General features: G+C 61.5%; 1 protein-coding gene across 2 annotated transcripts; it reads left to right on the forward strand.

Annotated features, from left to right (window-relative positions):
• Window positions 1-676: 676 nt before the first annotated feature.
• ABCA2 (ATP binding cassette subfamily A member 2) lies at window positions 677-20082 on the forward strand. Of its 2 annotated transcripts, XM_003794819.3 has the most exons (49): window positions 677-884; window positions 4593-4686; window positions 4993-4995; window positions 5759-5870; window positions 5948-6111; window positions 6258-6385; window positions 6584-6694; window positions 7019-7237; window positions 7461-7816; window positions 8035-8194; window positions 8910-9038; window positions 9146-9313; window positions 9386-9482; window positions 9858-10031; window positions 10143-10245; window positions 10323-10437; window positions 10535-10725; window positions 10948-11098; window positions 11179-11383; window positions 11518-11682; window positions 11771-11951; window positions 12055-12267; window positions 12343-12539; window positions 12620-12802; window positions 12927-13111; window positions 13232-13352; window positions 13612-13848; window positions 13935-14141; window positions 14301-14403; window positions 14482-14801; window positions 14875-15088; window positions 15170-15275; window positions 15385-15496; window positions 15570-15630; window positions 15716-15890; window positions 16003-16118; window positions 16206-16353; window positions 16436-16559; window positions 16640-16772; window positions 16884-17001; window positions 17178-17356; window positions 17432-17573; window positions 17649-17783; window positions 17862-17965; window positions 18052-18144; window positions 18235-18337; window positions 18410-18547; window positions 18691-18897; window positions 19340-20082. In XM_003794819.3, the coding sequence occupies exons 1-49, from the start codon at window positions 819-821 to the stop codon at window positions 19373-19375; spliced, it is 7302 nt and encodes a 2433-aa protein (XP_003794867.1). In that variant the 5' UTR covers window positions 677-818; the 3' UTR covers window positions 19376-20082. The 2 variants fall into 2 exon arrangements, with proteins under 2 accessions (XP_003794867.1, XP_023371918.1); XM_023516150.1 differs by lacking the exon at window positions 4993-4995 and having other exon boundaries at window positions 765-884.
• Window positions 20083-20936: the final 854 nt, after the last annotated feature.

The following is a 20936-nucleotide window of genomic DNA, read 5'->3' on the forward strand; positions in this document are numbered from 1 at the left end:
AAGGGTGAACCACATACAGAAGGGTGACCTTAGGCATGCAGAGCCCCAGCCTGGCCATCCTGCCCACCCACAGTGGATGTCATTTAGTCTCCAGTGGCTCCTTTACAAGTGACATAGAACACCCTCACAAGTGTCCCTGCCCACACACAGCCCCATTCCAGTCTCTGCTAAGGAGCTTCCAGTGGGCCAGACACTGGCTCTTGGTGCCCAAGGGCAGTGTCCGCCCAGTGCAGAGCTCTCTGGGTGGGATGAGGGTTCCCTCGCCCTAGGGATGGGCACCTGATCTCCACAGCGCCTTGGGTTAAGACCCGGCTCTCATGTCCAAAGGAGATTCCAGCCGCTTGGGACCTGATGCGGGCAAGCCTCCCCCAGTAACCCCTAGGGGCACCCCAGGACTGTAGCCACGGAGCGGGAGAGCCCCCGCGGGAGTCTTCGGCTGGGCGAGGGGCGCAGGTCCGTGCCTTGGTCTTGGATGGGAGGCATCAGGGTCTCGGCTTACATACAGGCTCTGCTCTGCCAGGCTTGGGTATGGGTCTCTTCAAGTTTGGGCCAGGGCCTCCAGCGGCGGGGCAGGCAGGGGTCTCCGGCGGTGCGCGCCACCTGGCGGGAGTGAGGAAGGTTCCGCTCCTTTAAGCCGGGGAGGGGCGGGCGGAGAGTCGCTGTCGCCCGGGCCGCCGGGGCGGAGCCAGCGCCGGCCGGTCCCGGACGCCCGAGACCCGCCCCCGCGGCGATGCTGAGCAGCGCAGCGGGCGGCGGGGCCCGGCTGGGCGCGCAGAGCAGACAGCCGCGGCGCTGAGGCAGCCAGAGCGAGGCCCGCCATGGGCTTCCTGCACCAGCTACAGCTGCTGCTCTGGAAGAACGTGACGCTGAAGCGCCGGAGCCCGGTGAGCCGACTCGCGCGCCGGGAGCCGAGGCCGCGCGTACGGGCGGGCGGGCGTGGGGGTCGGCTAGGGCCAGGGTCCCGTCCGCGCCCGGCCTCGGCCTCCGCGGAGGGAGCGCGGGCGTATCCAGCCCACACCCGCACCCGCCAGCGGTGGCGGCGCTGGGCTGAGTCATGGCGCGGACGCCCTCCGCAGCGCGCTCCCGGGCCTCTGCGGGGCGGGGGCCGGCGGCACCTAGGCCTCTGGCTTGCCGGAGGCCCTGGTTCCCAGGACCGAGGGCAGGCCTGGGGACACCATCCAGCTGAGGGCTCCGTGGTCCTGGGTCCATCCCCACCGCGGCCCCTGTTAGGGCCCTTGTGCCTTCCTCTACCTGACCCCTGCCCTTGGACAGCTACTGATGAGCTTGATTCCAGGCACCTTCCTTGCCCTCCTGGGTGTCCACTGACCCTTTATCAGCACCAGAAATGCCCTTGTACCAGGCTAAACCAGCCAGAGTCTCAGCACCCCTTTGTCCTTTGGGGTCAGTTCTCTGGGAGGCTGACCCACCCTCCTCTGGGGGCTGGGTCCTGCTGTTTGGAGTTGTGACTACCAGGTGCCCCAGCACTGTCGGGGGCAGCCAGGAGGGCTGAGGGTGCAGGACACAACTGTTGTCAGATACAGAAGTCCTGTGTAGGGTGTAGGGGGTATGGATGTTGTGCCAACCCCTCAGCTTGTCCTCTCTCCTCTGGCCCCACAAGGACAGGGGCAGTGCACAGGCCAGAAGCCTGAGCCAGCTTAGGTTTCTGAAAGGGCCATCCGGATTTTCTAGGACAGGGCCCAGAGAGGGCGAGGGCCTATAGCAGGACCCGCTTTGTCCACACTAGCTCCTGCGTGAGTTCCCCTTGAGAAGAGCTTCAAATGTACCGCAGAAAACCTGGGGTTGTAAGCAGGGTAGGTTAGCCATCGCCACCATGGCCTGGCAGGATTCACCTGGGCACCTGGCCCTGGCAGGGAGCCAGGATTAGGTGCACTCCCTGCCCAGAGTGCCTGGGGCTGGCTAACATGAGGTCCTGTGGATCAGGCCTGCAGCCCTGGGTGTTGGCTTGCTGGAGACAGGAGAGCAGGGCAGGGTTGGGAACGCAGTTAGGTTGGGCTCTTGTCAGGAAGGACTCCCTCCGAGGCCTGGGAGCAGAGGCTAGAATGGTGGATCCTGCATCCAGTGGGGACACCAGGGCTCAAAGAAGGGATCAAGGACTTGTGAGAGCACCTGGCAAGCAAGTGGGAGATACCCACTGGCCTACCTGGAGGAGTGGCCCCACCCTCCAGGGCTCTCAGAGGCTGGTCAGGCCACAGTGGAAGCTATAGCAAGTAGGAAATTCTTCCTCTAGGGAGGCTAAATCCTTGCTGGGCTCATACCTGGGGCAATGGCAGGGGCAGGGACTGGTTAGGCACATACCTGTCAGACCCCCACTTTCCCAGGAAGGGCTATGGGCTTCAGAAGTGGACTCCTGGCTGGGTATGGTAGCTCATACCTGTATTCCCACCACTCTAGGAGGCCAAGGTGGGAGGATTGCCTGAGTTCAGGAGTTCAAGACCAGCCTGGGCAAGAATGAGACCCCATGTCTAATAAAAAAGAGGAAAAAAAAAACCCAAAACAAACCAGGTGTTGTGGTGGGCACCTGTAGTCCCAGCTCCTCAGGAAGCTAAGGCAGGAAGATTGCTTGAGCCCAAGAGTTTGAGGTTGCTGTGAGCTATGTGTAATGCAATGGTACTCTACCCAGAGCAACAGAGTGGGAATTTGTCTAAAAAAAAAAAAAAAAAAAAGAACTAGACTCCAGAGGCCAGGCTTGGAGGTGTGAAAGTTTCATCCTGCTTGCTGTAAGCCGTATTGGGACCCGGTGCAGTCTGTGCCCAGCTCAGGAGCTGGTGCAGGAACCAACCCCTGCAAGTTTCCTCCTCCAAAACACCTGACCTTTGTTTCCACGTCAGTGAGTGTGGCCTGTTTCCTCCAAGTTAGCTGGAGGTGAGTCTACCCTAGGGCCCCAGGCTGCTCTTGGTGAAGGGACAGGATCATTGTCACTGAGCTGTGAGGGTGGGAGGTGCCACATGTTCACCTTGACATGGCAGGTGGGAGTCGTGAGGGGTCTAGCCCACAGTGGTCATTCAGGTCCCAGGACAATGTGGAGGCCATGGGCTGGTCTTGAGGAATGGCGGTATGGCCACCTGCAGGCACCCGTCTGGGGCATCCAGTGGATGGTGAACCTCTGCTTGCTGCCTGTCACCAGATGCCCCTGTAACTGTCTGCTGCCTGCTCGCCAAGACTCTCCTCCTCCCAGCAGCTCTTGGGAGGCTGTTGCTATAGCAATGGGGAGGTGGCTGAGGCCTGTTGCTGCAGAGACAGTGGCAGAGCAGAGGTGCTGGGTGGTAGGCGGGTGTGGGTAGGGCTGGTGTCCCAGAGGGTGAGCCTGGCCTCCAGCACTGCTGCTCTTGTGTGCAGCACACTTGCCCCTCACCCTGTCCTGTAGCCCTATGGATACCCACATGACTCCTTGGCCAGCCCTGTGCTCTGTCCCAGCTAGGGGGGTGGAGGCTGACACGAGCTGGGCGGGCGTGGGGTGTGGACACACAGCATGGTGTTCCAGACCACAGAGTGCTATTGTCAGCACAGTAAACACAGTAGCAGCCACCACCACCCCCATAGGGGCTCAGGCCCTGGGCCACCCAGAGCACTGTTGGGGTGAGGGCTCTGAAGTCTGTTTTGTGGTCGGGGTAGGGATGAAGACCTGGTGCCCCTGAGAAGATCCACATGGTCTGAACTGGGTGAGGGTGGGGACTGGCCCTCAGGCTGGGTAGTGGCCCTGTCTTTGTCAGGGGACTGGGCTACAGAGGCCTCTCCCAGAGAGCAGCTGGCCCAAGCTGTTCCTCCCTCCTTCCTGAGTTGGGGGATGTGGGGCAAGAACTGGTGAAGTCCTTCACTTTCTAGATGGAAGTGAGAGGAAAGCCTGGGCTCCTAGAGGCTTCCAGCATTTATTTCCTAGTCGAAGCAGGCCCCAGCCCTGGGTAGCAGGAGCCATCCTGGGAAAATCAAGCCTGAGGCCCAGGACAGGCTGGTCTATTTGGGGCCAGGAGGAGGGGAGGGACAGAAGGGTGCTTTTGCCTTGGGAACTGAAGGCTGTTAGATCCATGACCAGGTCTTCCCAGGGGGTCTCAGGACCCTAGGCTAAGTTCATGCCTCCCTGACGTCAGGCCTCATCTCCTTTGGCCCTTGCATGGAGGTGCAAGGGTGCTGCAGCAGTAGGGAGGAGGGTGGGATTGGCAGAGGCAGTGGCTCAAATGGCCTCTAGGATTCCACCCAAGCAGCCCTGGAGGTGGGGAGGGAGAAGATGACCTGGGAGAAACACACATCAGTGTGGGACACAGGCTGGCTGATTTGTCTTTGTTAACCCAGAGAGTCTTCAGAGGGCAGATAGTCCCCACTGTGGCCAGCAGAACCTCATCTGGGGATTGGAGACAATATTCACCCTCTCGGTGGCCTGGAAGGGGCCAAGACCTTCACTAGCTCTGAAGGGCCCCAGGGAGTATGTGGTCCTGGCTGGCCTGGGCTGGTCCTGTGGGGAGATTGGGGAGGGCTTGGGCCAGCATACGTCTATCCTGTCCAGCCCAGGGCAGGGTGGGAATAGAAGGCCTGGCTGCCCCACCCATGCAGTGGCTTTACTGGGGTGCCCTTCCTAGTGGGTCTTGGCCTTCGAGATCTTCATCCCGCTGGTGCTCTTCTTCATCCTGCTGGGGCTGCGGCAGAAGAAGCCTACCATCTCTGTGAAGGAAGGTGAGGGCGGGGCCCTAGCTGGGCATTGTGGGGGGGGGGTGTCAGGGAGGGGGCAGGTGGCCTCATGGCATCACGCATGTCTGCTCTATGTGTGTGCATGTGTGTCCCTGCCCCCAAGACTCCTTAAGGTACAGTCCTGGGCTGTGTCTCCTGGCTGGGCTTCAGAGGTTGTGACTAGCTGTGTGGCCGCGAGTGATGATGGTGCCAGTTCCTGGTGGGCTCAGGCACTCATTGTTTTCCTCTGTTCTGTTTTGACCCACCCCTGTCTCTGCATGTTCTCTTGTCCTGGCCATGGCCCGCATGTAGTCTGTAAGTGAGCAGCTGCCTCCTTGCTGGCCCAGGGGCAGCCACAGGATGGCCTGAGGGTCCTCCTGGTGCAGCTTGGGCACCCCACCCCGCTTGCATTAAACACCTTTCCTGCTGGCCAGTCCTACAGAACCCCCTGTCGGCTGTCAGGAACAGCTGCCCACTGTGGGTGGTCATTGCAGTGAGTGGTAGTAGGTAGTGAATGGCCAGGCCACCTGGACCACAGTTGATGGCCAGGAAAGTGACTGAGCTATCTCCCTGCCTACCCATGCCTTCTAGGGGTGGGGGCGCCTGGGCTACCTTGGGCTGGGGCTGGGTCAGCCTAGCTACTTTCCCTTCATACTCTTGTTGGCTCTCACACTCATTCCGCTAACTAGCTGGCCAGAGAGGTCAGAGGTCACTGTCCAGTGGGCCCTTTTGGGTGCTGCTAGAGCTCTGTGGGCAGTATCACACCTGAATTTTTTTAGTGGGGGAACGCTCTGGCCTTTTGGCTCAGCAGTGGCTGAGAGAAGAGAGATGCTCTGGGGTTATGGTGGAGGCGTGGCAAGTGGCCCTTTGACCTCTGACCTGCTGGAGTCATTTGCACCAGAACCCTCTGCCTGCAGCACAGCTGAGGGCCAAGGTGCTGTGCCCATCTTCTCCTTAACACTGCTCCTCCTTCCTGACTTTGTCTAAGTCTCTCCTCTTCGCCTCTGCCCCTCCCCCTTCTTGATTTCTCTCCTCCTTTTGTTCCCGGACCCCACCCTCTCACCCGTCCATCCCTCAGCCTTCTACACAGCAGCACCCCTGACATCCGCCGGCATCCTGCCCGTCATGCAGTCCTTGTGCCCAGACGGCCAGCGAGATGAGTTCGGCTTTCTGCAGTACGCCAACTCCACGTGAGTGCCTGCCCTCCCCAGCCTACCACTCCCCTACCCCCAGCCCGTCCCAGTGGTGACATCTGGTGGTGGTGCAGGGTCACTCAGCTGCTGGAGCGCCTGGACCGCGTAGTGGAGGAGGGCAATCTGTTCGACCCAGCCCGGCCCAGCCTGGGCTCAGAGCTTGAGGCCTTGCGCCAGCATCTGGAGGCCCTCAGCGCCAGCCCGAGTGCCTGGGGGCACCACTTGGACAGCCCTGCAGGTGCGCCAGGGTGGGGAGGGCCTATTGCTTCTGCCCACCTCAACTGCACTGGGGCTGAGGGGGCTGAGTGCCCCTGCTCTGAGCCTACTGGGATCCCTTGTCCCTGGTGAAGCTGGCCCTTCACCCTCTCCCTCTTGCTTGTCTAGCGTCCTCCTTCTCTCTGGACTCGGTTGCCAGGGACCCAGGGGAGCTCTGGCGCTTCCTGGTACAGAACCTGTCGCTGCCCAACAGCACAGCCCAGACCCTCTTGGCTGCCCGTGTGGACCCACCGGAGGTGAGGCAGGGTTGCATCAGTGATGTGTCATCTGCTCATGGTTAGGGCTGTGCCTGCCCTGGCCACCCCCTGCCAGCCTTCTTACACCCCCAGGTTGCAGGAGTGTGTGTAGGGCAGCTGAGGCATCCTCAGAGCTCTGAGGAGGCCCAGTGGTCATGCTCTTCGGCCCTCACCTAATCTCTGTCTTTCCACCCCCAGGTCTATCGCCTGCTCTTTGGCCCTTCTCAGGCCCTGGGTTATGAGTCAGGCCTCTCTAGGGGCCAGGAGCCCCGGAGCCACCTGCGTAGCCATCCCCTATTCCAGATGGAGGTGAGGGGGCCTGTTGGTGGGATGGGAGGTGTGGTGCCTGCTTCTGGGGGGCTTCTGTACAGTGGTGAGGAAAGGGCCCCTTGGTAATACAGAGCTCCCTCTGAGAGCAACAGAGGGTCCTGGGGAGTTTGTGACTGGTGTAGGCAGGGTTGGAGGTAGGTGGAGAAGGTGTGAGTGCCTCGCTGGGTGAAAGCCCAGAAAGTCCCAGAGTTGTTACAGTGGGTTGTCAGGATGAGGCTATCTTAGGATAGGCCTCAGTCCCCCTTGGTTGGGGGCAGAATCCCTACATGGCCCCAGCTTACCTCTCTGCCCACCCTCCCATAGGAGCTGCTGTTGGCCCCTGCCCTCCTGGAGCAACTCACCTGTGCACCCGGCTCCAGGGAGCTAGGCCGGATCCTCACAGTGCCTGAGGGTCAGAAGTCAGCCCTGCAGGGCTATCACGGTGCTGTGTGCAGTGGGGAGGCTGTAGCTCGTGCCAGGCGCTTCTCTGGGCTGGCTGCTGAGCTCCGGAACCAGCTGGATATGGCCAAAATTGCCCAGCAGGTGAGGTCCTGCCTGCCAGCTGCCTGCTGCCCAGACTGGAGGAGGTTCTGGGCTACCAGGAGGCCCAGGCTGTGTGTGGGATGATGCTGGGACTCTTGCCCCAGGCCCTGCCCACCCCTCAGCCATGTCTGTCGTTCCCAGTCCCTGACAGGCCCCCACCTCAGGCGGCAGGTTCTCCCTCAGCCCCCTTGCAGTCAACCCTGACATGCCGGTGTCCCCTCAGCTGGGCCTGGATGCCCCCAACGGCTCGCAGGCCCCGCCCCCACGCAGCCTGCAGGCTCTCCTGGAGGACCTGCTGAACGCCCAGAAGGTTCTGCAGGATGTGGACGTCTTGTCAGCCCTGGCTCTGCTGCTGCCTCAGGGGGCCTGCACTGGCCGGGTCCCTGGGGCCCCAGCCAGCAGCCCAGGAGGGGTGGCCAATGGGACTGGGGCGGGGACAGGCACGGGCACCAATGCCACAGCGGAGGAGGGCTCCCCATCTGCTGCAGCTTCAGCCTCCCTGGACACGCTGCAGGGCCAGTGCTCGGCCTTTGTGCAGCTCTGGGCAGGCCTGCAGCCCATCCTGTGTGGCAACAACCGGTAGGTCAGCAGGAGGGTGGGGTGGGGGCCGGTGGGAAGGTGGAGGAGGGGGAAGGGTCTGACCCCATTGCCTGACTCTGACAGGGCATCCTGCCCCTGGTGCCCCACCCCCAGCCTTGCCTCTTTCCTTTGGCTCCACCCACACTCTCCTCCAGCTTTGCCCCACCTGCAGGTGGTGCAGCCCACCCTGATGCCACACCTTCCCCCCACTCCCCCAGTACCATAGAGCCCGAGGCACTGCGGCGTGGCAACATGAGCTCCCTGGGCTTCACCAGCAAGGAGCAGCGGAACCTGGGCCTCCTGGTGCACCTCATGACCAGCAACCCAAAGATCTTGTATGCGCCAGCGGGCTCTGAAGCTGACAAGGTCATCCTCAAGGTATGCGGGGCTGGCAGCTGGGCATCTGGGCTTTGCATGCCTTCCCCTGCAGGATCTGGGGGTTCTGCAGGGCCCTGGGCAGAGGGAGGTGTGGCAGCATGTGGGATACCAGCCTAGTCATGGCACTGCAGGTGGGGCAAACTGCGGTTTAAGGTGCAGGAGCACTTGGCTGCTTTTTCCTTTGGGAGCTCCCTGGGAGCTGCCGTGGGAATGCACTGTGAGCCCTCCCTATAAGCTGGGGGTGTCAGGCCAGGTTAGTGCTGGTGGAGAAGAAGCATATGCAGAGACCTTCTGGAGCAGCATCCAGGGGACTACTTTCTGGAACAAGCAGAAGCCAGGACTGGACATAGGCCTGGGAGGGGAGCCTGTGGATGAGGTGGAGCCCTGAGCAGAGGGGTCCCTAGGATAAGGATGTAGCAGGTGAGGGTCGAGCATAGCGACACTCATAATATGCATGGAGGGGTACCAGGAAGGAGCTGTGAGATGGGGGTGTGGAGATGGTGCTGCCATGGAACAGAGAGCAGAGTGAGTTTCCTGCAGGTGTGGAGAAAGGTGGGGAAGGGGGCCTGGGGACCTGCAGGGGAAAGTTTGGTCAGAGCAAAGCTGGTTGTTGTTGGGGACAGGCCAGTTGTGAGAGGTGAGGGAGGAGAGCTCCATGCTGGCTTCCAGGGAGTCCTTCCAGGAGCCCCATGCACTGTGCCCCTACCCTCTGCAGGCCAATGAGACCTTTGCCTTCGTGGGCAACGTGACTCACTATGCCCAGGTTTGGCTCAACATCTCAGCAGAGATCCGCAGCTTCCTAGAGCAGGGCAGGCTGCAGCAGCACCTGCATTGGCTGCAGCAGGTACTGTGGGTGCCCGGTGCAGGGGGCAGCAGTGGGTGGCACAGGGAGCCCTTCTTTGCTCAGGCCACAGGTGTAGGCCACTCTCCGAGCCAATCTTGTATTCCCAGTATGTGGCAGAGCTGCGGCTGCACCCTGAAGCACTGAACCTGTCATTGGACGAGCTGCCGCCAGCCTTACGCCAGGACAACTTCTCACTGCCCAATGGCTCTGCTCTCCTGCAGCAGCTGGACACTATTGACAATGCGGCCTGTGGCTGGATCCAGTTCATGTCCAAGGTGGGGTGCGCCAGCCTGGGAGGGGGTGCCTATGCATGCCCAGGACCCGCTCCAACAATGCCCGCACTCTAGGTGAGCGTGGACATCTTCAAGGGCTTTCCTGATGAGGAGAGCATTGTCAACTACACACTTAATCAGGCCTACCAGGATAATGTCACTGTGTTTGCCAGTAAGCCAACTGCCCCTCCTCAGGGTTGCACGCAGCCCTGCCCTTCCAGCATGGCCCTACAGGGCCCCCCCCCCGTATCTCCTCATTCTTTGGCTCGCCTTGACCCTGCTGCCTTCACTTGCCCCCATCCTCCCCGTCTCTGTCCCTTCTTCCCCACTCTAGCCCCAACCCCTAGTGCTTGCCATGCCCCACAACCTGCTCCTTCCTTTCCTCACTGCTCCCAAACCTTGCCATCTCTACCTGCCCTCCATGCCTCCACCCACCCACCTGCTCCTCTGTAGCTCACCTCATCCTCCCAGTCCTGCCCTTCTACACCTTGGCCCCACCTAATCCCCTGTAGCCCTGCCCTCCACCCAACCTGCCTCTGGTCCCCAGGTGTGATCTTCCAGACTCGGAAGGATGGCTCCCTTCCACCCCATGTCCACTACAAGATCCGACAGAACTCCAGCTTCACTGAGAAAACCAATGAAATTCGTAGGGCCTACTGGCGGCCAGGGCCCAACACTGGTGGCCGTTTCTACTTCCTCTATGGCTTTGTCTGGATCCAGGGTGAGGGGCCAGGCTGGAGGGAGGAGATGAGGAGGAAAGAGGAGAGGGCAGGGGGAAGTGGTTTAGAGGCAAGAACTAAGAGGGAGCCCTGATGGCTGGCTGTCTCTGCAGACATGATGGAGCGTGCCATCATCAACACCTTTGTGGGGCACGATGTGGTGGAGCCTGGCAGCTATGTGCAGATGTTCCCTTACCCCTGCTACACACGGGACGAGTAAGTGCCAGTGTGAGGGCTGGGTGGGCTTGGGTCATGCGCTCCCTCACCTTGTGCCCCACCGTGCCCCACCCCAGCTTCCTGTTTGTCATTGAGCACATGATGCCACTCTGCATGGTGATCTCCTGGGTCTACTCTGTGGCCATGACCATCCAGCACATCGTGGCAGAGAAGGAGCACCGGCTCAAGGAGGTGGGCAGAGCAGGGAGCGGGTATCCCTCCAGGCCGGCTGGCGGGACAGCGATCCACACTGGAGCCATGTCCCAAAGCCCCCTGCACACGCCCATAGGTGATGAAGACCATGGGGCTGAACAACGCCGTGCACTGGGTGGCCTGGTTCATAACAGGCTTTGTGCAGCTGTCCATCTCTGTGTCAGCACTCACCGCCATCCTCAAGTACGGCCAGGTCCTCATGCACAGCCATGTGCTCATCATCTGGCTCTTCTTAGCCGTCTATGCTGTGGCCACCATCATGTTCTGGTGAGTACTGGCCAGCAGGCAGGAGGGAGCTCATGTGGGAACTGGCTGGGCCACCCGCTAGTTTGACCCCACACTCAGCAACAGCAGGGTATCCCTCAAGTTCACTGCCAAATGTGTGTACACCCTCTTGGAATGCCTCTGCACCCCAGCAGGGGCTGCTGAGGAGGGCCTGGGCACCAGACTGGGGTCTGGGTGCTGATGACCTGTCGGGTTCTGCCCCAGCTTCCTCGTGTCCGTGCTGTACTCTAAGGCCAAGTTGGCCTCAGCCTGTGGTGGCATCATCTACTTCCTGAGCTACGTGCCCTACATGTATGTGGCAATCCGTGAGGAAGTGGCCCACGATAAGATCACTGCCTTCGAGAAGTGCATTGCGGTGAGGGCCCTGGGCAGGCAGGGCAAGGCCAGGGGTGGGGGTGTCCCTGCCCTCCCCCACTGACACCACTGCCTCCCCAGTCCCTGATGTCCACAACAGCCTTTGGCCTGGGCTCCAAGTACTTCGCCTTGTATGAGGTGGCAGGTGTGGGTATCCAGTGGCACACGTTCAGCCAGTCCCCCGTGGAAGGGGATGATTTCAACCTGCTCCTTGCTGTCACCATGCTGATGGTGGATGCTGTTGTCTACGGAGTACTCACGTGGTACATTGAGGCTGTGCACCCAGGTACTGGCCAACCCTTTGGAGGTAGGGGGGGCTGGCACTCTGGGCTTCCTCCTGGATGTGGCACAGATGGACAGCTTCCTGGGCAGTCACCCACAGACCCTAGGTCATCATCCTGTCCCCTTCTTGGCCCCCAGGTATGTATGGGCTTCCCCGGCCCTGGTACTTCCCACTGCAGAAGTCTTACTGGCTGGGCAGTGGGCGGACAGAAGCGTGGGAGTGGAGCTGGCCATGGGCACGTGCCCCCCATCTCAGCATTGTGGAGGAAGATCAGGCCTGTGCTATGGAGAACCGGCGCCTTGGTGAGCCAGAATGCAGTGTTAGGTGGGCAGGTGCCAGACCTAGGGGTCCTGGACTGCTCCTGTCCTGCTAACTCCCTGTCTGCTGCAGAGGAGACCCGTGGCATGGAGGAGGAACCCACACACCTGCCCCTGGTTGTGTGTGTGGACAAGCTCACCAAGGTCTACAAGGATGACAAGAAGCTGGCCTTGAATAAGCTGAGCCTAAACCTCTACGAGAACCAGGTGGTCTCCTTTCTGGGCCACAATGGGGCCGGCAAGACCACCACCATGTGCGTGTGCTGCGGCCACTGGCCAGAGCAGGAGTCCTCAGCCAGAGGGCAGGGTGGGGTCCCTGCAGGGGGTGTTGGGTTGTGACCCCACCTGCCCACCCAGGTCCATCCTGACTGGCCTATTCCCTCCAACGTCGGGTTCGGCCACCATCTATGGGCATGACATCCGCACAGAGATGGATGAGATCCGCAAGAACCTGGGCATGTGCCCCCAGCACAACGTGCTGTTCGACCGGCTCACGGTGGAGGAGCATCTCTGGTTCTACTCCAGGCTCAAGAGCAGGGCTCAGGAGGAGATCCGCAAGGAGACTGACAAGTGCGTGGGCGGGGTGGGCGGGTGGAGAGGCCGGGGTCCAAGGGCCCGTCCCACGCCCTCCTTCCCTGTGCCCAGGATGATCGAGGACCTGGAGCTCTCCAACAAGCGGCATTCGCTGGTGCAGACATTGTCAGGAGGCATGAAGCGGAAGCTGTCTGTGGCCATTGCCTTTGTAGGCGGCTCCCGCGCCATCATCCTGGATGAGCCCACTGCCGGTGTGGACCCCTATGCTCGCCGTGCCATCTGGGACCTCATCCTGAAATACAAGCCAGGTGAGCAGTTGTCAGGGCACATGGGCACTGCTGGCCCTGCCCCACCCGCCAACACCTGACCCCAGATCCACCTCCTCCAGGCCGTACCATCCTCCTGTCCACCCACCACATGGACGAGGCTGACCTTTTGGGAGACCGCATCGCCATCATCTCTCACGGGAAGCTCAAGTGCTGTGGCTCTCCACTCTTCCTCAAAGGCGCCTATGGAGATGGCTACCGCCTCACACTGGTCAAGCGGCCTGCTGAGCCCTGGGGACCCCAAGGTCAGTGCTGGCCCCTCTCCCAGGGGGCCCTAGCTGCGGAGGCCGGACCTGGATGCACAGTCACCAGCTGTTGTTGGTCTGGTCTGGCTGGGATCTCACTGAGGGGCCCTCTCTCTGCCCCCAGAGCCAGGGCTGGCCTCCAGCCCCCCAGGCCGGACCCAGCTGAGCAGCTGCTCTGAGCCACAGGTGTCACAGTTCATCCGCAAGCATGTGGCCTCCTGCCTGCTGGTCTCAGACACAAGCACGGAGCTCTCCTATATCCTGCCTAGCGAGGCTGCCCGAAAGGGGGCCTTCGAGCGCCTTTTCCAGGTGTGAGGGCAGAGCACAGGGGCACAGGCAGGGCAGGCCTGGCAGGTGGGCAGTGGGGAAGAGGCAGGTGGCCCCACCCCCAAAGCTTGTGGGCAGCATCCCCTGGCCTCTCCCATGCAGCACCTGGAGCACAGCCTGGACGCTTTGCACCTAAGCAGCTTTGGACTGATGGACACAACACTGGAAGAGGTGTTCCTCAAGGTGTCAGAGGAGGACCAGTCACTGGAGAACAGTGAGGCTGGTGAGCAGCTCCAGAGCCACTGATGGCCACCTGCCCCCAAGGCCTGAGTGTGGACCAGGTGCTGGTCACTTCTTGGGCTTTGGGAGCATCAGTTCTGGGTGGGAATGAGGGGCTGGAACTCTCCAGGGTCAGCCTGAGTGGCCATGGTGGCCAGAGGAATTGGCTAGTGGGTGGACCTAGGAGTTGGGCCAGGACTGGGGGCTGAGTCCTGTGCAGGCCTGGGGTATGAACAGCCCTGAGTGTCCCCCCACCATGGCAGATGTGAAGGAGTCCAGGAAGGACGTACTGCCTGGGGTGGAGTGCCCGGCGTCTGGGGAGGCTCACCCCGGCAACCTGGCCCGGTGCTCAGAGCTGGCTCAGTCGCAGGCATCACTGCAGTCGGCGTCCTCAGTGGGCTCTGCCCGTGGGGATGAGGGAGTCGGCTACACCGATGTCTACGGCGACTACCGCCCACTCTTTGACAACCCACAGGACCCGGACAACGTCAGCTTGCAAGGTGGGTGCTGCTGGGCAAAGCCGAAGGTCGGGGGGAAGGACAGAGGAGTGGCATGGGGCCGCCTTCTCATACACCTCTCTGCACAGAGGCCGAGGCGGAGGCCCTCTCCCAGGTCGGCCAGGGCAGCTGCAGGCTGGAGGGCTGGTGGCTGACTGCGCGCCAGTTCCATGGGCTGCTGGTCAAGCGCTTCCATTGTGCCCGCCGCAACTCCAAGGCGCTGTTCTCCCAGATCCTCCTGCCGGCCTTCTTTGTCTGTGTGGCCATGACTGTGGCCTTGTCTGTCCCTGAGATCGGTATGGCCACCAAAGCCTGCGTCCAACCCCAGTGGGCTCTAGATCTGCCCTATCCCAAGCCTCCTGGGACCTGAGGCCCCCTGGGCATTGGGAAGAGGGACCTGAGACCTGGGAGCTCAGGCAGGTGGGACTCATTCAGGACTCCTGCTCACTTGACAGGTGACCTGCCCCCACTGGTACTGTCACCTTCCCAGTACCACAATTACACCCAGCCCCGTGGCAACTTTATCCCCTATGCCAACGAGGAGCGCCGGGAGGACCGGTGAGGCTGAGGGGATGGCTGTAGCAGGGGGGGCTGGTGGGAGGGAGCCAGGCCTGACTCACTGTTGGTGTCCCCCAGACTGTGGCTATCGCCTGATGCCAGCCCCCAGCAGCTCGTGAGCACGTTCCGGCTGCCATCAGGTGTGGGTGCCACTTGTGTGCTCAAGTCCCCCGCCAATGGCTCACTGGGGCCCACGCTGAACCTGAGCAGTGGGGAGTCCCGCCTACTGGCTGCGCGGTTCTTCGATAGTATGTGCCTGGAGTCCTTCACGCAGGGGCTGCCACTGTCCAACTTTGTGCCGCCCCCACCCTCGCCTGCCCCGTCTGACTCCCCCATGTCCCCAGATGAAGACACGCTGCAGGCCTGGAATACCTCCCTGCCACCCACCTCTGGGCCAGGTAGCAGCTCTTGGGGCCTGCTGGGGGGTGTGGGGTCAAGCAGTCTATCTCACTGTGCCCACTGTGTCCTCAGAGCTGTGGACTTCAGCACCCTTGCTGCCACGCCTGGTGCGGGAGCCCGTCCGCTGCACCTGTTCTGCACAGGGCACCGGCTTCTCCTGCCCCAGCAGCGTGGGCGGGCACCCACCCCAGATGCGGGTGGTCACAGGAGACATCCTGACTGACGTCACCGGCCACAACGTCTCTGAGTACCTGCTCTTCACCTCAGACCGTTTCAGGCTGCACCGGTGAGCCGAAGGCAGGGCTGTGTGTAGGGGCACTGCCCACTGCCTACCTAGCCTCATAGTTCCTTTGACCTGTCTGCCCAGGTATGGTGCTATTACCTTTGGCAATGTCCAGAAGTCCATCCCGGCTTCATTTGGTGCCAAGGCCCCGCCCATGGTGAGGAAGATTGCCGTGCGTAGGGCAGCCCAGGTGAGCATGCCTGACCCTGGTGAGCATGCTCCATGGTGTCCAGTGCTGTCCATGGGCTGCAGTGACCCACAGGGGCTCCTGGGTCCTCTCTGGGCCTTCTGCTTCCCAGGTTTTCTATAACAACAAGGGCTACCACAGCATGCCTACCTACCTTAACAGTCTCAACAACGCCATCCTGCGTGCCAACCTGCCCAAGAGCAAGGGCAACCCGGCAGCCTATGGTGAGTCAGACAGGGTAGAAGCCTGGGCAGGGGGGCTGGAGCAGGGGCCTGAGGCTGCCCTTCCTATGCACAGGCATCACTGTCACCAACCACCCCATGAACAAGACCAGCGCCAGCCTCTCCCTGGATTACCTGTATGTGTGGTGGGGGTGGGGTGGAGTGGGTGGGGCCTCTCTGCAGCCCCTAGCTGCACAGGGCTGAGGGCTCTCTCATCTCTAGGCTGCAGGGCACAGATGTGGTCATCGCTATCTTCATCATTGTGGCCATGTCATTTGTGCCAGCCAGCTTCGTGGTCTTCCTAGTGGCTGAGAAGTCCACCAAGGCCAAGCACCTGCAGTTTGTCAGCGGCTGCAACCCCATTATCTACTGGCTGGCCAACTACGTGTGGGATATGGTGCGCCCCTACATGGCTGTGGGGCTCCCCAGTAGCCCTGGGCCTTTCCCCTACCCTGTCCCCTTCACCCACCCTCCCCCATATCCCTCACTAGCTGCCCCTGCCCCTGCAGCTCAACTACCTGGTCCCAGCCACCTGCTGCGTCATCATCCTGTTTGTGTTTGACCTGCCGGCCTACACGTCACCCACCAACTTCCCTGCTGTCCTCTCCCTCTTTCTGCTCTATGGGTAAGGGGGAGTGGGTGGAAGAGGGGTTGTGGGAAAGGGCAGGGGCCTCCAGTGACTGCCACCCGCTGCCTGCCTGCCCACCCACAGGTGGTCCATCACCCCCATCATGTACCCGGCCTCCTTCTGGTTTGAGGTGCCCAGCTCTGCCTATGTCTTCCTCATTGTCATCAACCTCTTCATTGGCATCACAGCCACCGTGGCCACCTTCTTGCTGCAGCTCTTCGAGCACGACAAGGTGGGGCAGCAGGGCAGGGGGTGGGGACAGCTGGGGCTTCAAGGCAGTAGGTACTGAGGCCATGCTCGTGCCCCACCCACAGGACCTGAAAGTTGTCAATAGTTACCTGAAAAGCTGCTTCCTGGTCTTCCCCAACTATAACTTGGGCCATGGGCTCATGGAGATGGCCTACAACGAGTACATCAACGAATACCATGCCAAGATCGGTGAGCAGCCTGGGACTGGGGGGTGAGTGTGTGGGGTCCAGGCAAGGGGACTGACACAAGCTCTGCTGGCTACCCCTCAGGCCAGTTTGACAAGATGAAGTCTCCATTCGAGTGGGACATTGTCACACGTGGGCTGGTGGCCATGACGGTTGAGGGCTTTGTGGGCTTCCTCCTCACCATCATGTGCCAGTACAACTTCCTGCGGCAGCCACAGTGAGTGAGGCTCCCCACCCTCTTGTCATGGTCACAGCTAGGGGCAAGGGGGTATTGGCAGTGGTAGGGGCTGGGTGGCCAGCCTGGGCACTGCCCACCCTGTGCTCCTAGGCGCATGCCCGTGTCCACCAAGCCTGTGGAGGACGATGTGGATGTGGCCAATGAGCGACAGCGGGTGCTTCGGGGGGACGCTGACAATGATATGGTCAAGATTGAAAACCTGACCAAGGTGGGCCTGCATGGGGTGGGGCTCAGGGCATGGGACTGGGGGTTGGGCAGGGCCTGGGGGCAGGGGATGGGGAGGTTCCTAGGGTAAGGCTCAGATTGGGGTGGGCTTTGGGCCTTACCGGGGGCACACCCCCCGTGCCCTACTGCCCCACTGAGTGGGCAGCTCCCCTCTGCCAGGTCTACAAGTCCCGGAAGATCGGCCGCATCCTGGCTGTGGATCGCCTATGCCTGGGTGTTCGTCCTGGTGAGTGCTTTGGTCTCTTGGGTGTGAATGGCGCGGGCAAGACCAGCACCTTCAAGATGCTGACTGGCGACGAGAGTACGACAGGGGGCGAGGCCTTCGTGAACGGGCACAGGTGCTGCGGCATGCCTAGGCGGGCGGGGGTGAGGGCCTGTGCTGCTTCCCACACTTGACCTTGCTGAATCCCCAGTGTGCTCAAGGAGCTGCTCCAGGTGCAGCAGAGCCTCGGCTACTGCCCGCAGTTTGATGCCCTGTTTGATGAGCTTACAGCGCGGGAGCACCTACAGCTGTACACGCGGCTGCGTGGCATCCCCTGGAAGGATGAGGCCCGGGTGAGGGCTGGTGGGCTGAAGCCGGGGGGCGGGGCTGCCTGACGTCTGGCCCTGACCTCTGCCTTCCCTGGCCAGGTGGTGAAGTGGGCTCTGGAAAAGCTGGAGCTGACCAAGTATGCAGATAAGCCGGCTGGCACCTACAGTGGTGGTAACAAGCGGAAGCTGTCAACAGCCATTGCCCTCATTGGGTACCCAGCCTTCATCTTCCTGGTGAGCATAGGGAGGGTGTGGGCTGGCCAAGCCCAGTGGCCAGGACTGCAGCCCACTGACCCTGCCACCCGCACCCAGGATGAGCCCACCACAGGCATGGACCCCAAGGCCCGGCGCTTTCTCTGGAACCTCATTCTCGACCTCATCAAGACAGGGCGCTCGGTGGTGCTCACATCACATAGGTATGGCTGTCCCCTTCCGTGGTCCCCCCTCCGTGGTTCCCCACCCACCACCCCAGCCCCTGTGCTAGCCTGAGCTCTGCCTGCAGCATGGAGGAGTGCGAGGCACTGTGCACGCGCCTGGCCATCATGGTGAATGGGCGCCTGCGCTGTCTGGGCAGCATCCAGCACCTAAAGAACCGGTGAGCTGGGGGTCCGGGGCAGATAGGGTCAGCGGCTGGGGTTTGCAGCCTGTGGGGTGTGAGCTCCAGGCCATGGGCCTATCCCACCAGGTTTGGAGACGGCTACATGATCACGGTGAGGACCAAGAGTAGCCAGAGTGTGAAGGACGTGGTGCGGTTCTTTAACCGGAACTTCCCAGAGGCTGTGCTCAAGGTGGACATGTCCCCAGAGAGGTTGGGGTCGGGGCAGCACTGCCGAGCAGCCTCTGATCTCCCTGCCCCCCAGGAGCGGCATCACACGAAAGTACAGTACCAGCTCAAATCAGAGCACATCTCACTGGCCCAGGTGTTCAGCAAGATGGAGCAGGTGACGGGTGTGCTGGGTATTGAGGACTACTCAGTTAGCCAGACCACCCTGGACAATGTGAGTGTCACCTGCAGGGGCTCTGCACCCACCTGGGTCTGCCCCGCCCACCCACCTGTCCCACTACTTGCCTGCTCCAGGCTCTGGGTCTGGGCTGGACCAACCACCTGCCTTGCCCAGATGGGTCTGGCCCCGCCCTCCAGGTGTTTGTGAACTTTGCCAAGAAGCAGAGCGACAACCTGGAGCAGCAGGAGACGGAGCCCCCTTCTGCACTGCAGTCCCCTCTCAGCCGTCTGCTCAGCCTGCTCCGGCCCCGCCCCACCCCCACAGAGCTCCGGGCCCTCGTGGCAGATGAGCCTGAGGACCTGGACACAGAGGACGAGGGACTCATCAGCTTCGAGGAGGAGCGGGTGAGCAAACTGCAGTGTCATGGCACTTGAGGTCCTGCAGGGTCAGGGTACCCACTCTGCCCACTGGACCCAGGGGCTTCAGCTTCAAGGGATTGGGAAGAACAGGACACCAGGTGGAGAGGGATTTGCACAGTGCCGAGGACTAGAGGGAACCAGGAAAAGAGAAAGGAGTGACCAACCACAGAGCCCAGACTTGCTGGGGCCTTCAAGGGGCTACAGGGGAGAGCAGCGATGGGGGTAGAAAGGACCAGTGTCTGGGGATGAGGGTGATGCAGACACAGTGGCCACCAGACTCGGCCAGGAGAGGCCACAGAAGAGCCCAGACTCTGAGAGCTCTGTCCAGATGGGTGTGCAAAAGCAGAGTCCAGCATGGTGGCCCACAGCTGCCACCAGGGAGTGGCAGAGGCACCTCCCCATACCTGGCCTATCTGCTGTCTACCAGGCCCAGCTCTCCTTCAACACGGACACTCTCTGCTGACCACTATGATTGGGTCAAGGACTCATCTGTGGGGACAGAAGTTGGGCAGAGGCCAAGGCCCTACCGCAGCCCTGGTGTGTTGTGGGAGGTTCAGGACTAAGAGGCCTGCCCCTCCTCCCACCTGCCACCCTCCTTGGCCTTGCTCCATGGTCTCTGCAGCCATCCTCCCCCAACTGTGCCAAAGGCTGGCCCCGCCCTGGGCTGTGCACACCCCTCACCCTGCTTTGCCTTAAAGTCTTGGGGACTGACCCGGTATCTGCCCCTGCCCAGCTCTACCCCCCCATCCCATGACACGGCAGTACCAGGCTCTGCCTGGCCCCCCGCAGCAGCGCCCAGCCTGGCCAGCCTGGCCCTCCCAGCTGGCTCCTCCCAGTGACACTGAAGTGCTGCCTCCGGGCCTGGGGCTATGGGGGCAGGGGCTGTGTCTGTCCCACCCCAGTCTGGGCCCCTCCTATTTATTTTGCTTTGAGAAAAGGCTCCCCTCACCCTGCTTTCCTGTGGGAAAGTAGTCATCCACGGGAAGCTATCGGCTTGGTTGGAGAGGGGCTGCCTCAGGCTGGTCAGTGGGTGACAGGAAGGGAGAAGCTGGCCTTGCTGTCCACGCAAGGGGCCAGACCCCCCCCCATGTCCCACCCAGCTTGGGCCCCACCCACCCTCCTGGGAGCCAGACTTGTACATAGCGCACAGATGTTTGTTTTAAATAAATAAACAGAAATGCCCACAGCAGCCTGTGTATGTGGACTGGGTATAGAGGACAGGCCACTGGGCTGGGTCTGTACTACCACTGACCCCTCCCCCTGGCATTTCTGGAATCCCCTGCTCAGGTGAGAGGGGAGGGTGCCAGTCAGCCTGGGATGGGGGCTGTTGATCTTTCCCTTCCCTCACCTACAGCCTGGGCCCTGTGCACTGGGAGGCAGGTCCTCAATGGGGCTCATGGTGGGGGCTGTTCCTGTGCTGCCCCTTGCCCATAGGGTCTGGATTTACTGAGTGGCCTCCCCGATCCAGTGCTCATGCAGGCTTTCAGGGGCATGTGCCCATTGGTCCCAACCCAGGAGGGCATGGGGAGGGCTTTTAGGAGGAGACAACCTCCAAGGGAGGCTGAAATCCAGTAGACGTGTGTCCTGGAAGAGCCTATGCCAAGGGCCCTGGGAGAAGTGGGGGCCCCTGGAGAGGCTCTGGTGAGGAATCCCACTGTGCTGGGAGCAGGAGACAAGACAGTGGAAGGAAGGATCCCCATAGCCAGATTCCCAGCTCAGACAATTTCCGGGGCCTAGGGTGGGGAAGGCATACAGGTAAGGGCTGGTGCCAAGTGAGGGGACAGAGGGAAGGAGTGTGTGTGTGAGGGTGTCACCTAGGCTTAAAAGGAGCTGGGCCAAAGCATCTATTTGGGTTCCCATGAGCCATTTGCTGTGGCTGCCAAAGAGGCAGCTGGACAGGTGTGCTGGAGTCCCCAAGAGGCTGAAGGTCACCGGGTAAGGTCTCCCCAGGTCCTGGGAGCAGCCCAGGAGTGTGTTGAGTCTGGTAAGGACTGGAGGGGCTAGGGTAGGTTTGATGCTGGGCC

Source organism: Otolemur garnettii, unplaced genomic scaffold, assembly GCF_000181295.1.
Source record: "Otolemur garnettii isolate 467f Iridium unplaced genomic scaffold, OtoGar3 scaffold00087, whole genome shotgun sequence".
Lineage (NCBI taxonomy): Eukaryota > Metazoa > Chordata > Mammalia > Primates > Galagidae > Otolemur > Otolemur garnettii.

Excerpts from the sequence above, each read along its gene's own strand:
- ABCA2 (XM_003794819.3), top strand. The coding sequence starts at position 819 with ATGGGCTTCCTGCACCAGCTACAGCTGCTGCTCTGGAAGAACGTGACG. Across the intron at positions 13,353-13,611 it reads ACTGGAGAACAGTGAGGCTG|ATGTGAAGGAGTCCAGGAAG; the intron begins GTGAGCAGCTCC and ends CCACCATGGCAG. Across the intron at positions 15,497-15,569 it reads GGGCAACCCGGCAGCCTATG|GCATCACTGTCACCAACCAC; the intron begins GTGAGTCAGACA and ends TCCTATGCACAG.